Genomic DNA, 15,139 nt, shown 5'->3' on the forward strand with positions numbered 1-15,139 from the left:
GGAGCCCCAAGTTCAATGTGAGAGCCCTTCAATGTGTGCTCCTTAGCCTTATATTCCTTCATTCATTCATCCTTCCAACAAGTATTTACCTAGTCCCTACCATGTATCAGGCACTGCACTAGGTACTGGGATAAAGCAGAGAACAAAACAAAGTCCTGCCCCCATGAAAGCTTAACATTCTCCACATCCATCTCTAAGACCTGGAGTCCCCAGACTTAGGCACTCCCTTGAAAGATGTGTATGACTACCAGTGTTAATGATTATGAGTAAATTAATCATCTCTGTCCATCTAGAATCAGCCCATGTCCACTACCCATGTAGCCCTTGACTGCTAGTCTCACCAGCAGAAAATTGCAGTGCCCTGAGCCCTCACTGCTCTTGGACTGTAAGAAATACAGCCTTTTCCTGGGCTATACCTCCCCCAGAATGTCCTTGGGGAGGGGAGGGCTTTCCCTTGGAATCAGTGCTACTGCTTTAGCCCTGTAGTCTTGCATCCTATATCTGTGCCAGCACTTGCTTTGCACTCAGGAGCTGTGTACATTCCATTCCTGGCCCTCCTAAAACCACCAACCTCGGGTCCTCACCCCCTCCCTGGCAGGGTCACTGGGCCCCTGGTGACACTGGCTGTCCCCTTCACTCCAGGCTTGGTGCTGAGGTCTGGCCTCCCATCAGGCTTGGAACTGCCATTCTTTCGCCTCCAGGCCCAACTGCCCAGTGTAGCCCACTTTTGTGGACATCTTCCTTAAAGGGATTTTCCCTCAGAGACCTCTTAATTTCTTTATCCAGTTGATCCTGCTGCAGGGAAAATCCCCTAGTTCATAAGAGAGGGCCAGGCAGGATGAGCTGGGCTCAAACTCCCTCCCCTGAAATTCCTGAGCTCCATGTAAATGGGGGTGGAGGACCGCTAGAGGGCAGCGTGGCCTCGTGCCACGCAAGCAAGATTCAAGCTGCGCCCACTCATTGACGGGTAAAATGAATACTTACCGAGCCCTGCTATGGGCTAGGCACTCTGTGAGCTGCTGGGTATATAGTGGTGAATACAGCAGGCAAGACCTAGGCCCTGACAAAGAGAAAATAAAATCATCCCAGATGGTGATGAGTTCTGTGAAGGGAATTACCGTGAGGTGATGAAGAGTATTCAGAAAGGAAGGTGGGCTCTAGACAGGTGGTAAGGGGAGCCAAGACCTGAAAAGCGAGGAGACAGGAGGAGACAGTCACACAGAGAGCCAGGGGAACACTGCTGCCAAGGTTCTGGCCACATTGAAGCCCATGTGGCTCAAGTGGTTCAAGACAAAGCTGAGAAGTAAGCAGAGATCATGCAGCAGAGATCTGCAGGTGCCACAATAAGGAATGTGGGTGTTACTCTAAATGCAGTGGGGAGACAGTGGAGAATTTTACAGAGGTGAGTGACACAAGCAGACTTAGGTTTTCCAGTGGCCACTGAGAGCTGCGAGGTGAATGGACTGGAGAGGAAGCACAGCAGGAAGAGGGAGACTCTTGAGACTTTGGGAGGCTCAGACAGCCAACCCAGGCCAGAGATGACAGAGGCCAAGAGTGGGGCGGTGGTAGTATAAATAGGGAGATGCAGGTAGATTCAAGATATTTTTGGAGATGGAACTGACAAGAATTTCTGATGGATTAGATGTGAAAAATGAGAGGAGTGGAAGAATCCAGTGCTGTCTTACATACAAGGAGAGAAAAATAAGCAGGATTCTAAAGTAGATCCAATTAAAGTCCCTTTTGGGGGAAAATAATAATAATATTAATAATAATACAGTTTCTGCTGCAGTAGGTCAGGGCTTCTGGGCTCTTTCAGGCACCAAGGCTTCATTGCAACACCTGCTTTCCAGTATGCAGACCCTGTGGCTGACCTGCTAGACCGCTGGGGTGTGTTCCGGGCCCGGCTCTTCAGAGAATCATGTGTTTTCCATCGTGGGAACTACGTGAAGGACCTGAGCCGCCTTGGACGGGAGCTGAGCAAAGTAATCATCGTCGACAACTCTCCTGCCTCGTATATCTTCCATCCTGAGAATGCAGTAAGTAGCCCCAAAGAAAGAGAAATCAGGATTCCATCTGAGCTCCCTGTCCTGTTGGCAAACACCACTTTTTTGCACCTACAGAGAAAAGGTCTCTTGGCCTTTTCCTGGTGAAATCCCAGCTGTGCCACTTAACGCTTGCATGACCGTGACCAAGTTAATTAACCTCACCGAGCCTCAGTTGCCTCATCTGTCAAATGGGGATTATAGAAATGCCAATCCCATACAGCTTTAGGGGCATTCGGGGAGGGAGGCAGTATGTGAAAAGTGTTTGGAATGGTGCTTGGGAAGGGATGAGTGCTCAGCAAGCCTGTAGCTTATTAGCATATTTAGTATTGTTAGTGAGAAGGATTCCATCTACCATTAACCCCATGGAGCTGGCTGCTGTCCAGGGCTTCATGACCTCTGTGGACCCAGGAAGCCTGAGGGACCCCTGCAGCAGGAGATTTTCTTTAAAAAGAATGAATGAAACACTTCTCTGTAAGGCCTTCAAACAGGACTGCCAACCGCCTTACCTCCTCATAATGACTTCTGAAAAGTATTCAATGGTAACATTTTCCACATACAACTCCCAGAGCAAGAGGGAGATGCCTGCCTGCCTCCCAGTCTGTGTTTCCAGGGGACAAGAAGGGCAAAGAGAAATCCGCGGGGCCCTGGCGACGGCCGACCTCACAGCTGTAGTCCCCACCCCAGGCCCTCCACTGAGACAGGTTTCCCTGGAGAGGCTACTTTCCCCAACCCAGGCTTCTCAGGCTCAACAAAAGCCTACAGAAAACCTTTCCCTTGCATTCAGAATTCTGTAGCTCCACTTACAACCAAAAAAATGAAAATATTTCAAACTAGATTCAGTTAGTCAGTGTGCAATTATCCTTTGAATAAACATTGAAAATGTGTTACATACAAATACGTTAATTCTATGAATAAATCAAATTCAACATAATGCATTTCATAATGTCTCTAACAGATAAGAACTACTTTTTAAAATAATCACAATTCCATTATCACACCTGATAAAGCTAACAATTCCTTAATATTTTCTGATATCCAGACTATGTATATAGCCCCGATCATCTCAAAATGTTTTCTTACATTTGGATTGTTGCAATCAGATCTAGGGAAAAACCATGCATTCCTTTGGTTAATAGGTCTCAATTCTTAACACTTCTCCCTCCCTACCCCCTTTTTCTTCCTTGCCATTTAATTATTGAAGAAGCCTGAATATTTATCTTGGAGAATTGTCCTACATTCTGAATTTGTCGACTTACAGCCTCGTGGTGATGTTTAATATGTTCCTTTATCCCCCGTATTTCCTTTAAACAAGCAGTTAGATCTCTACTACTTAATTAGATTCAGGTTCAGTATTCACTAATTTCTTTTTAAATCTCTTCCTTGCACCCCTGGCTACAACCTAGTACCCCCCTCACCCCACTCCTCTGCCTAAAAGCAAGGAAAAATCCTGTCTTTGCCCATGGTTTCCAAATGTCCGGAATCTTGTACTTCTGCTTGTGATCAGTCACTACTGAGTATGGGAGGAAATTCTCCACTTCTTCTTGCCGTGCAGCATAGCGAGGTAACCCCAGGCGGAGGACCTCCTGTGGCCTGGACGTGGGCTCCCTGGCATCTGTGGTTCCGTGTATCCTCTGGCCCCAAGTGCTCTGAGGTTCAAGGCACTGATGTGATGCAGTGGAGAGAGCCTTTTGAAACTGGCAGGTAGCAAGACTAGTTCTCTTATCTTCTGCACTAAAATAAGCAAATGCACGCACGTGGGTACACTTAACTTTGCCTTCCTGAGCCATCTCCAGAACCAGGTAGCTTTGGGTTGACCTTGGTTTGGACAAGGAGCAAGCAAAATGATGACGATGATGATGATGATGATTCTAGATACCAGCCCTCCTTACCAAATAAAATGTAAAAAGTACAGGGGCCCAGTCAGGCTAGGAGTGGTCCCCCGTCCCACCCTTCCTTCAGCACCCCCAGAACCCTCTGGATACTGTTCTGCTGCCTCCTCCTCTCACTCTCCTCCAGGTGCCTGTGCAGTCCTGGTTCGATGACATGACAGACACGGAGCTGCTGGACCTCATCCCCTTCTTCGAGGGCCTAAGCCGTGAGGACGACGTGTACAGCATGCTGCACAGACTCTGCAATAGGTAGCCTCGGCCTCAGCCCGCCGCCCGCCCGTGCACCCTGGAACCTCTGGGACTGCCTGGCCTCAGTTCCCCGGAGCTGAAAGCAAAGACTCTCCATACTCCAGGCTGTGGGGTGAATGTGGCCAGGCCTGTTTGTTTTTTAAGAACAGAAACAACTATTTTGAAAAGAACTCTTTTAATGAATTTCATAAAGGGATATGCATTTTACTGGATTTGCTTTTCTTAAAACATACCAAAAAAGGGAAGAAAAAAAAAAAAAGCTTGATATCTATCAGACTTCCTTTCACCCATCCTCCCCTCCAAGCTGACAACTTGTCTCCTCCTAGCCCAGCTCAGTGCAGCTGACCTAACTCAGAATCTCTTTCCTACAGAATGAAGTGCCTTTTTGAATGTTATTTTAAGCTGAGAGTTAATTTTTCTACACAACATATTTCCAGACATCTTTTAGTCTTTTATTGTCTTAGATGCTCTAAGAAGATAAACACGACAATTTTCTAGAACCCGACAGTGAATGCTGGAGGTAGCAAGGGAGGAGAGTCCTAGGGCCCTGTCTCCCAGCAGGTGTGGCTTTGTTCCGGCAACCTGTGGCATGCTGCAGGGCCAGGCTCCTGATCCGTTTTTTGTGACTATGTCATTGTCTCTGCCCCAGTTGGGAATGTATCCATAATTGCGTGGCTTAACACTTCAGGGCACGATAGATTCTTTTATGTTATTATTATTATTTCTCATGGTGACAAATTTGTCTTGAGGTCACCTTTTGCCCTTGAAAGTGACATCGGATCACTTCTGCTTTCACACTACTGCCATACTTCTGTGTGTTTTTTTGTTGTTTTTTTGTTACTGTTACTGTTTTTGGTAGAAGAGTGACAAGAAACCCTAAAACCCTTGGATATTAAAAAAAAATCTCTTTATTGATTTTTAAATCTTTCCTTTCCAAAAGCTGGATACACATGGAGCTGTTTGGGAATTTTCTTTGCTGCTACCGTGCTGCCACCAAATGGAATTGACCAGCGGCTGTTCCACTGTTCTTTGCCACTGTGCCTATGCTCAGAATATGCTCACTGCTGAGCTGCAGACTTGGACAGGGTCAGAAATGTAGGCGTCCCACCCCATCACAGACTGGACCAGCTGGGCCTCTTCTTCCTGGCATTCAGAAGGGTGCAAAGACAAAGGGGCCGATGTGGTGTTAATTTTAAACTACAGTCAACGTCCGATCCTGTGACCAGCTGTCTGTTCTCTCTAGAGAACCTGTGGCCTCAGCCTGCCACCAAACTGATGGGGCCCAAGTCCACCTCTTGGTCTTCTCCTATGAAGCACAGCTTTTTTCTGAGCCAAGGGTTGGGGAAGCCTGTCCAGCTGTGGGATTCAGAGCCCCGAGCCAGGGAGACAGAGAGACTCCTTCCCCTGAGCTGGGGCTCCCTTTGCAGCCTTTCCCAGTGAGGTGTTTTTAGCAGTGCCATGTTCTTTATTGGACAACAAGACAGTCTATCAAGTATTGCTTTTAAAAATAATTTAAAAGAACCCTTTCATGTTGGCACCGTTGCCTTAGTCCCTCTGTGGGTTGAGCCTCCATCAGAGCTGTAGCCGGCTCTGTGGCTGGAGTGACTGGCACTAACAAGACTGGAAACTTAGGGTCAAAGTAAAATTTCTCTTTTGCTTTCATTTATGAAATAATGAAGCCAGCTGCCAATCATGTCCTCCCAATAGCACTTTAGTCTGTGGACTTCCATGCATTCAAAAGAGAAGTAAGAATTCAGGGAATAACCAGGTCTCCCAGCATCCTGAGCAAGCCAGTAAGCCAAATGCCAATTAAAATATAGACAGCCCCTTGCCAGGCATTACCACAGATAATGACAGTTATACAGCAGATCTGCACGTGCCATAAAACTTCATTTGGAAAAATAATCATTAGTGAACCCGCTGCCTTAAATGTCTTGAATGTTGCAGTCAAGTGTCTCTTGTGTGTTCAATCCACATAGAAATAGGCCCTGATGAGAGCCTTTGACCTTCACCCCTGCCCCCTTCTTTGTTGGCATCCCAGGGTATTATTTGGAATAGGGGTCTGAGGGGATTGAAATTCTAGAATATTTCAGGGGAAAGAAACCTAGTGATAGTACACCACTCTGGGCAAATGGAGTGAAGACGCTTGACAGGCTGGAGCCAGACACTTCACCTAGTGTTTTCTGAAACCGTGGGCACCATTGCACTAATCCAGTGTGGAGCTGCTGGGGATGGGGCTCGGTTCCTGCCACCGCGAAACAGAATGTCTTGGGAGGGCCAGCAAACCCTCTGAGGGTTCTGGAATCTGTGCACCTTATTTGACCACACTCCAAAATTCTATTTTTATTTTAATCCTTGATTCTGCTTTATGTACGTAATCAAAATATCTAACTATAAATATATATATATATATATATTTTTAAATCACCTACATGTAAATGAAGCAATAGAATTCTAACAAAAGGCCAAGAAATGAGACAAATGTTTGGGGTATATATTTTTTTAAGCTAAATACGGGTATTGTTTTTAATTATTACCTTTAATTAAATTGGGGGCTTTAAAACCTAATGAAACATGTTAGCTATTTCTCTGTGCCATATTCTTCCCATGTTACCAAAACAACCCCCAACTCTTTAGCCAAAAAAAAAAGACCTACTGAGTTTCCATGGTCCTTTCTGTACCAGGTTCAAGTCTATCTCCTGGATGACTAATATTTACCTTAAGCGCTGGGACAGGGTGCCTTGGATTCGTGGCTCCAGCCCACTATGATGTTCTGCGACATCTCTGGCTGGGCCTCGAGTGGAGGTGCCTGAGCACTCCCGAGGTTGCTACTGTTCTGTCTTCCATTGCTCTGGAATCCTCCATGTCGGTCCATGGTTTTACCTGTTAGCTGTTGGTAAACAAATACATTTGGGTACTGAAAAAGGAAGACCACCTGTCATGGTCCTGGTTGGCGGGAAAGCTCCTTTGATGTGTGCAATTTTGATGAGGTCATTCTGGGGGCATGGGGACACCCAGATGACACTGTCTTGTTTATGGTTGCAGCGTGGAAGAAGTCTGTAAGTCTATAACCTGGCAACATTTTACAAACCTGTGCTTTAAAGATGGCTTTCTATTTAAATCCAGAACCACACAGCCCTCTCTGGTCAAACACTCGTGACGTTTGTGCCTCTGTTTTTGAAGGTGCTGTGATAGACAGCTGGCATGCCAGGGTTCGAGAAGAGGGGAGTGGCTCGACATGCTTGCAGTTACCTGTGCAAGATCAGCTGGCTGCCTCTGTTCCTATTTTACTGTAAATTCGATCGTGTCTGTTCTGGTTCTGTTCTCCCAGGAGCTTCTCTGCAGACTGACACCCCCCAAGCAGTGGAGATGCTGGTGTCTGGGTGGTAATGGATTTCTGTTGGACCTTTGAATGTGATGAACAATCCAGCATTACTTGGGAAATATTACATGTATAATGTGCACATTTCCAGGGGCGGGTATTATCAATCAAGAGGTTTGCAATGATTTCCTTCCTGCCAAAAATAAACATTATGAAACTGCACTGTCTTGTGGTTGGACTGCTTCTCTAGTGGCAACACCCCTCTCCTCATACCGTTCCCCCTGCACAGCCTCATGCTGGCACCTGGGTCTCCTGACACCTCAGCTTCAGGAAAGCAGGGCTGTGTGGAAGCAGGGCTGCAGGACCCCAAAAACCACAGACCTTGACCCTAGGGGAGGCTGGAAAGCCGGCCTGCCCAAATTGCCTGTCACCTAAAAGGGCCCTGGATGCTCCCAGGCTTCCTGGCTTCCTCACCTCACACAGAAGGGCCTGCCTCACCATCCTCCCACTAGGATTTCATCCCTACCAATGGGTTTCTAAATGTAGCCTGAGAGAACTATAGCATCCCACTCTACCCCATAAGGGCCAGGGGCATTGGGTGTAGTGCCATACCCATGGGTACGCTGGGTGAAATGCTGGATTATAAGATGCAGTAGGTCTAGGAATCAGAAAGAGAGTAAGGACACACAAGAGTTTTCTCACAGTGGGACAGCCCACCATCCCACAGTTTTGCCCTCAGCCCAGCCCCTCTGTGCATGAAAGTGAAAGAGGCAGCAGGTCCCCTTCTGTCAGCCACTCCTGACAGGGCCTTGGGTGTGGCCTTACCCCTTTCTAGGACTCAGATTCTTCATAGTGCTGTCTAGTTCAACAAAACGCCTGTGCCAACAGTCTCATCAGATAGGTCTTATCCCCATTTTGTGGAAGAGAAAACTGAGGCCAATGAGACGAAACTGTAGTCTCTGCCCTGCCTATCAGGGGCATCAGGTTCTGCTAGGCATGTATGGTCATCCCAACGACATGGGACACAGTGTGTGTGTCAGCCCAGGACACCTAATATTTACCCAGAGACAAAACCCCAAATGCCTCACAGCCAGTCTGTGCCATCCCCCTAGGTGTTCTCTTACTCAGCATGGCGGAGCATCTGGCCAGTCAGAGAGAGGCCACTAGGGCTTCCTCCCCTAGTGCTGGGCCACTCCTAGGCTGTGTCCCTCTCTGTTCCTCGCTCTTTCACTCTGCTCCCTTACCCTCTCTTTCCCTCTTTTGCCCTCTCTGAAGGTGTTCTCGTTCCCTTGACTGCTTCACAACTTTGCGTACAAGCAAACTGACAAATGGCTGAGAACTTCAGCTGCCCCTGAGGATGCTGTGTCCTAGGGTCCACAGATCTCCTGAATAGGTGGGAAGGAGGCAGAGGTCACTTATTTGGAACTTGGGCATACTGGGATTTCACTCCTTGATGTTTTCTTGTTTGCTTATCTTCTGAATGTTGGATATGTCATCTAAGTGTACCCCAGGACCAAGGAATGGGCAAGAAGCTTAGATGAGGGGAGCTGGGAAAAGCCAGCCTGGGGCTTTTCAAACTTATCTGAAAGCTTCTCTTTCCAGCCTCCTTCCCCTTCCCTTTCCCGGCCCCAATCCTCCCTGTCTTTTTTCCTTCCTGTTCACCTCCCCTTTCTCTACCTGCCACGTCAGACTACCTGGAAGGTGCACTACAGTGTGCAGCCCCAGGGCCCAGGACATGACCCGTTCTCCTATTGCCCCTCACTTCCCCCAGGACAGCCCTGTCCACTTTGGCCAGAAAAGATGTTAGCAGGAAGCAAAAAGCAGATGCCCCAGTGGGAGCTGGGAGCAACGCTCAGGGCCCGTAGTTTAGCTGGAAACACCCATTTCACAAAAAGAAAAGACTCCCCCAGTGAAGAGGTCCTCAATGTACTACCTAAAGAGTCAAGAGATCAGGCTACAGAATGAAACCAGCTATTCCCAAGTGTTACATGGTTATACAGTACATATCTGCATGTATTCCTGGTAGAGAGTTTCACCTTGGGACCCTTAATAAAGTGTTTGCATCTCAGTAGCCAAATCACAGGCAAGCAATGTGTGGCACAAAATGCAACATGCTATTCATAATGGATGTCCTGGCAGGCCAGATCACCAAGATTCCCATTCAGAAAACCCAGGGGTGTGGAGGGGTGATGACCCAGCAGGGCTGCAGTATCCATGCTATCAAGCTGAATCCCTCCAGAACACTGTTTAGCCACAGGAGGAGACAAACCTAATAGAGCCTGGGGGATGATGGACACAAGGACTTGATCTTTTTCTGCTGCATGGATCAGCATCTCTACGGCAGCATCCAGGATCCCGTCAGTGAGCTTCTCCAAGCTCACCATCCTTGTGGGCACAGGGCAGGGCTCCCTGCTGTTCCATGACAGCCAAGCCCAGAGATTTCTGAAAGAGAGCTCTCAGCTTGTTATATAGCAGGAGAGAATCTGAAACTAAACACTGGCAAAAGCATGGCTGAATCATAATGAAACCTGGAGGAATTACTTTTCAGACATTGATTTCTTCTGTGGTGCTGTTTACACCCCTACTACGACGTGTCTGGAAGCTTTGTGGGACAACTAACTCTCCCAAAATGCAGAGATTTACACTAACCCCATCTTCAGTTTCCTTGTTTTGTCTTTTGATTTTTTTTTTCCTCAATTATGTGATGCTCTCGTATTTTACACCAGAACACCAGAGTTTGCCCATGGTTTAAACAGTTGGCTGGAAGAAGCTCTATACAGAAATCTGAAGGATGTTTTTTCCCCTCTTTTGGTAATCAGAATTTTACTTTTCTACCTTTTTCTTTTTGGTTTTTCAACCGAATATAGCTGTTAATCCCTATTTGTATTTTTCCTTTTGGTGACACACACTCTCCCTCTCTGGCTTCCTCTCGGGGCTGGAACAGTCATTGTCACTCACACTTCACTCTCGAGAGCAAGGGTTCCTTGACAAGTGTGCAGTTGCTGTCTGTTTCTGTGAACGTTTGGGAGCCGTGTGTGTGTCGATGTGTGTGAGCTAGTGTCACTGTGTGCCACTGAAATTACCAGGAGTGAGGATTACTTATAATTAAAATACTAATAAAAGAAGCATCTTTATTCACAGGGTCCAGTTTTGGGACTAGTTTTTATCTTGTTTTTTTTAAAGTCTAACAATACTGATTACAGGAAGTAAAAACTGAAAGAAAAACAGATCACCACCACAAAAACCCTTTCAGTGCGGTGCCGGCTTCTGGTGGACCCCATGCCAGGACTCCATAGTGATCCAGGCCCAACTGTGTTCCCCACCTGGGTGTCCTCCAAGTGAGAACACTTCCTTTTATGTGTCACTTCCCTACATCCCATCTGCTTAGGCAGTGGCCACTGTCCTGAAACATCAGCGTCTGTACCCAGATGCAGCTCCGGAGGCTGCAGAAGGATTGCTAGGATTTGGTAAAGAGAATCCCCATCCCAACCGCCCCCTGTCTCCCCTCAAACAAGACCTGATCTGGCATCTCAGGGGCCTAGGGCTGGGGGCCCCAAGTCTGGTAAGATTCATACACTCAGTCCCTTTGGCTTGGGGAAGAAACGTTTTCTCCATTCTTCCAGTATCCCTAATGGGTTTTGCTTTTGTTTTCTAAATTGGGTTCAGTCCAGAGGGCTGGGGCGGCAGGGGGGGTATATCTGTGTAGTGAGGGTTTGATGTGCGGGATGTTCATTTTCTCAGTGCAGCGGGGCTGGGGTGGAAGCCACCAGTCCCACTCTGTTGGCTCAGCCCTGGGATGGCGATGGGTGGCCTGCTGCTAGCAACGTTGTGCAGGTAACAGCACCACGTGATGAGTAATTTGTTCCTCCCTTGAACTGTCTCTTTAGTCCAAGGTTTTTAAATATGCAGGGAACTGACTGATTATGATGTCCAGTTGCTCCCTGCTTTTTATGCATCATGTTGCACCCACAAATTCCTCCTCTTCTCTAAGCACATACTCTGCTTCTCTGTCAACAGCCCATCATGGGGAAAGGAAAAGTCACATTTACTCCTGCACCCCAGATTCTAAGTTGCTCTCCCAGTTATTCCCGCTGCTCTGGGTGTAAGTGGGGAGACTGGAAAGAAAGTGTCATCTCCTTGTTGGTGGGAAACTGCTGGGGACGGGAGACGGCAAGTCTGCCCTAATTTGGCGGTACAAGGCGTAGATCACTGGTTCTGGAATTCTCATCTTCAAACCTAGAGAAATAGGTGCTATAAATAGGGAGTTCAGCAAAATGCTGGATGCTATGGATCTTTTTAAATTGTCTTCATTTTTTTCTAATATTAATCTACAGGCTGTAGCTTTCTTAGTTCTCACAGAACACTTATCATTTTAAACTAACTTGTATATTAAGAAAAAAAAGATCTTAAGTACGATATTTGGTACTACTGCCTGACCATCTCTGTGACAGGTAATGCATTTGACTGTTCTTAAAAATGGAACACTTGCCTTCCCAAGGCAGGGGTGAGGACAGGGGCCCGAGAAAAGCCCCCTTGGCTGACAGCACTCTGCTTTCATGCTGGCCATTAAGGTGGGAGCAGAGTGCACATCCGCACTTGGCGCCCGAGCACTGGGTCACAGCGCCCGCTGGGAACTAATGGGGCTTGCACTCTTGGAAGGGAATAGCTGAGCCAGGCCGGGCCTGCAGGCGGGGAGGAGGGATTCCCAGCCTGAGTGGGTGGGATAAGGGCTCTAGCAGCCTCCAGCCCCTGGTGCTCAAGCCAGTCACACCTCCTTGTTTGCAGGGGGCTGGAACTCTTCCTCGCTCTGTCCTGGGACTCGGACCCTGCATACGGCCGATCAGAGTAGTGGCCCCAGGGGCCCAGTGACAGACCCGACCTCGTCCGGCACCCACAGTGGAAGGGTGCGTTCCTAGCATCCACACCGGGGTCCCCGCGCCCTCAGGGGAGTCGATCCCGGGCCATGCGCCTGGTGACAGTGTTGCTGCCCCCACCGCCCAGAGTCGGAGCGTGGCCAGCCAGGGCCCACGCGGGCCCAAGGTGCCGTCCTCCAGGGCGTCGGGCCAGGGCCTTCCCAGGCAGGGATCCGGGTCTGGCAGCTCCCACTGCCCCCACCCCCTCGTGCGTCCAGGAGGGGCGCACCTCCTGCGGGACCGACTCCAAGAGAGGTGATTGTTTTGCAACTTCAGCGGGAGCGATTCCGCGGAGGCCTAACCAGGGCCTTCCCGGGACGCCGACGTGGGAACAGGGACGGAGGGAACCTGGGGGCCGAGCCTGAGGGGCGGCGCCGGCTTCCTGCGCCGTCCTGGCCGCGGCCACACTGACGCCTTTGTCAATATTGACGCTGAGCGGGGCTGGGCCTGCGAGATAAGCCCGGAAGGAGCAAAGTAGGAGCCGGCAGCCCTGGGAACCTGCGGGGTGGGATGGGGGTGGATCGCGGGCCCGGGTGCGCAGAGGTCAGTGGGACGGGGATCATGGCCAGGGCGGAGCCAGCCTGGGCAAGCCGGGCTCAGCCACGTTCTGACCCCCGGGCAGCCCCGGGATCCGTGGGAGGGTGGCTGAGCAGGCGGGGGTGGGGGCTTCCTGCTGCAGGGGAGGGGATAGAGGAGAGGCTGGGCGACCCCCCAACAGTCTTATAGCCCCTGGCTGCCTGTGAGCACTGCCTTGGGCCTCGGTTTCCTCTCTGCGTGTCATGGATGTGAGAGCAAACAGCCCCAGACTGTCCCAGACATCCAGGCACAATGTGGTGCTATTAACTCAGCCCCAGGGCCTGCTGCCATCTCTCCTGGGCCTGGGATCACAGGTTGGGGGATCATGGGGTGGGGCAGTTCTGGGGTAGGCCAATTCTGTACCCCCACCCCAAAGTCTCCTGGGTCCCAGAGAGCCAAAGAATTCTGCAGGGAGGGGCCTAGGAGAGGTCCTGTGCCCCCCACACTAAGCTGCTGAGGTCACACTGTGCCGGGCAGGGTGCCCTGCCTACCTCCCAGCTTCCCAGAATAGGAAAACCAGCTCAGAGAGCCAGAGAAGTGTCTCCAAAGTCACTCAGCCAGTGAGCATGGGCTGGAGAGGACCCAAGGTCACTGCTCTAACCCAACTCCAGGCCCTGGCTTCAGGACAGAGCCCAGCAAAGGGTCCCGACACCCCCCACCACCCGCGCCCTGGTCATGCCCAGGCTACAGGGACGTGTCAACAAAGAGATGGGCACCATTCTAGACATCAAGACTCAGCAGGCCTGCCCAAAGGGGCTTACATTCCAGCTGGGCACACAGATGGTAGACATGGATCCAAATCAGTAAGGGTATCAGGTTCTGTGTGCCCTAAGAGGATGAGGGGAAGTGGTGAGGGGACTGCTTTGGCTGAGGTGGTCAGGCCTGACTGTGGAAAAGGAGCAGCCCTGGAAAGATCTAGGGGAGAGGCTTCCAGGCAGAGGTCTGGAGTCTCTAATGAGCTTGGTGTCTTCAGGGACAAAAAGAATCTTGTAGCAAGAACATGGTGAGCAAGGGGGAGAGGAAGGGCAGGCAGTTTGGGGTTTTATTCTAGCTTTCATGGGAAGGTTTGAGCAGGGGAGTGGCATGATCTGATTTACAGTTACTAGCTCTTTCTAACTACCATGGGAGGTTGGACAGAGGGGGGGCTGCTGGGAGACACAGAGGGAGGCTTGTGCTGCCGGGCGATGAGGGAGGCTGGCCCCCAGAGCAGGCAGGGGTCCTGAGAGGCCCCGGCAGATCAGGCCAGTGGCGTCACCAGGAGTGGGAGGGAGGGAAAGGAGGGAATCCAGACAACAACCAGGTTTGGGCCCAAGCAACCAGGTGGATGATCGGGCCATTTCCTGAGGCTCGGAGGAGGTGGCTCTGAAAGAGGAACCTCAGAAGCCTGCTGCAGTGTCAAGTGCAGGGTCAGATGTGCCAGGAGAGATGTGAGGAAGGAGCTGGGGCTGGGCGTGAGGGGTGGGGGTGGGGGGCAGGACGGGAGAGACGCCCATGCTCAGCAGTATTACAGCTGCAGCTGGAACTTGGAAGGATGCGGAAAAGACAGGAGCTAAGGCCTGAGCTTGTGCCCCCAAAGGGGACAGGAGGAGTGGCCATGAGGGAGGGAAAATGTCCACTGTGGGCATCGTGGAGGCCTGGAGAAGAACATGCTCCAAGAGGAAGGGGGTCTTGCGGGGTCCCTGTCCATTGGGAGAGAGAGAAAGATGAAGACAGAGAACAGACCTCCAGCTTTGGCAAGGCAGGGGCCCTGGTGACCTCAGGAAGTGACCTGGGATCATAGGAACAAAGACCAAGTCGGGTGGGCCCAGGAGAGGTGAGATGAGGAAGTGGGGAGAAGTGAATACATGGAATTTTGCTGGGCACAGGGACAAAGAGAGACAGGGAAACAGGTATGCACAAGCGGAGCTGAACACACTCATGATGTCACGCGCAGGGACAGAAAGGCACACGGTCACACGCAGGGATTAAACAGGCCCCCTCCATGCCCAGGGACCCGTTAACTCTGTGTGGCACAGCTGACCCCAATTTCCTGGATCCCCCCACACCCCAACCCCGTGACAGGAAGTGCTGTTGGGTGAGGACTGGGCAGGGCAAAAGGGTCTTGGGGGCCAGTGGACAGGCTTTGGCACTGGGTTCTTGAAGGGG

The 15,139-nt window shown here is 50.2% G+C and overlaps 1 protein-coding gene and 1 pseudogene across 1 annotated transcript in view; both read left to right on the top strand.

The window, feature by feature from the left end:
* Positions 1-7,727, top strand: part of CTDSPL (CTD small phosphatase like) — a 125,178-nt gene extending 117,451 nt beyond the window's left edge. The window contains 2 exon segments of the mRNA XM_037847344.1: positions 1,851-2,036; positions 4,062-7,727. Of these exon segments, the coding sequence (XP_037703272.1) occupies positions 1,851-2,036; positions 4,062-4,187 (312 nt within the window). The 3' untranslated portion in view covers positions 4,188-7,727.
* A 392-nt stretch (positions 7,728-8,119) lies between these two features.
* LOC119526573 lies at positions 8,120-9,812 on the top strand (annotated as a pseudogene).
* Positions 9,813-15,139: the final 5,327 nt, after the last annotated feature.

This window comes from Choloepus didactylus, chromosome 1 (genome assembly GCF_015220235.1).
Source record: "Choloepus didactylus isolate mChoDid1 chromosome 1, mChoDid1.pri, whole genome shotgun sequence".
Lineage (NCBI taxonomy): Eukaryota > Metazoa > Chordata > Mammalia > Pilosa > Megalonychidae > Choloepus > Choloepus didactylus.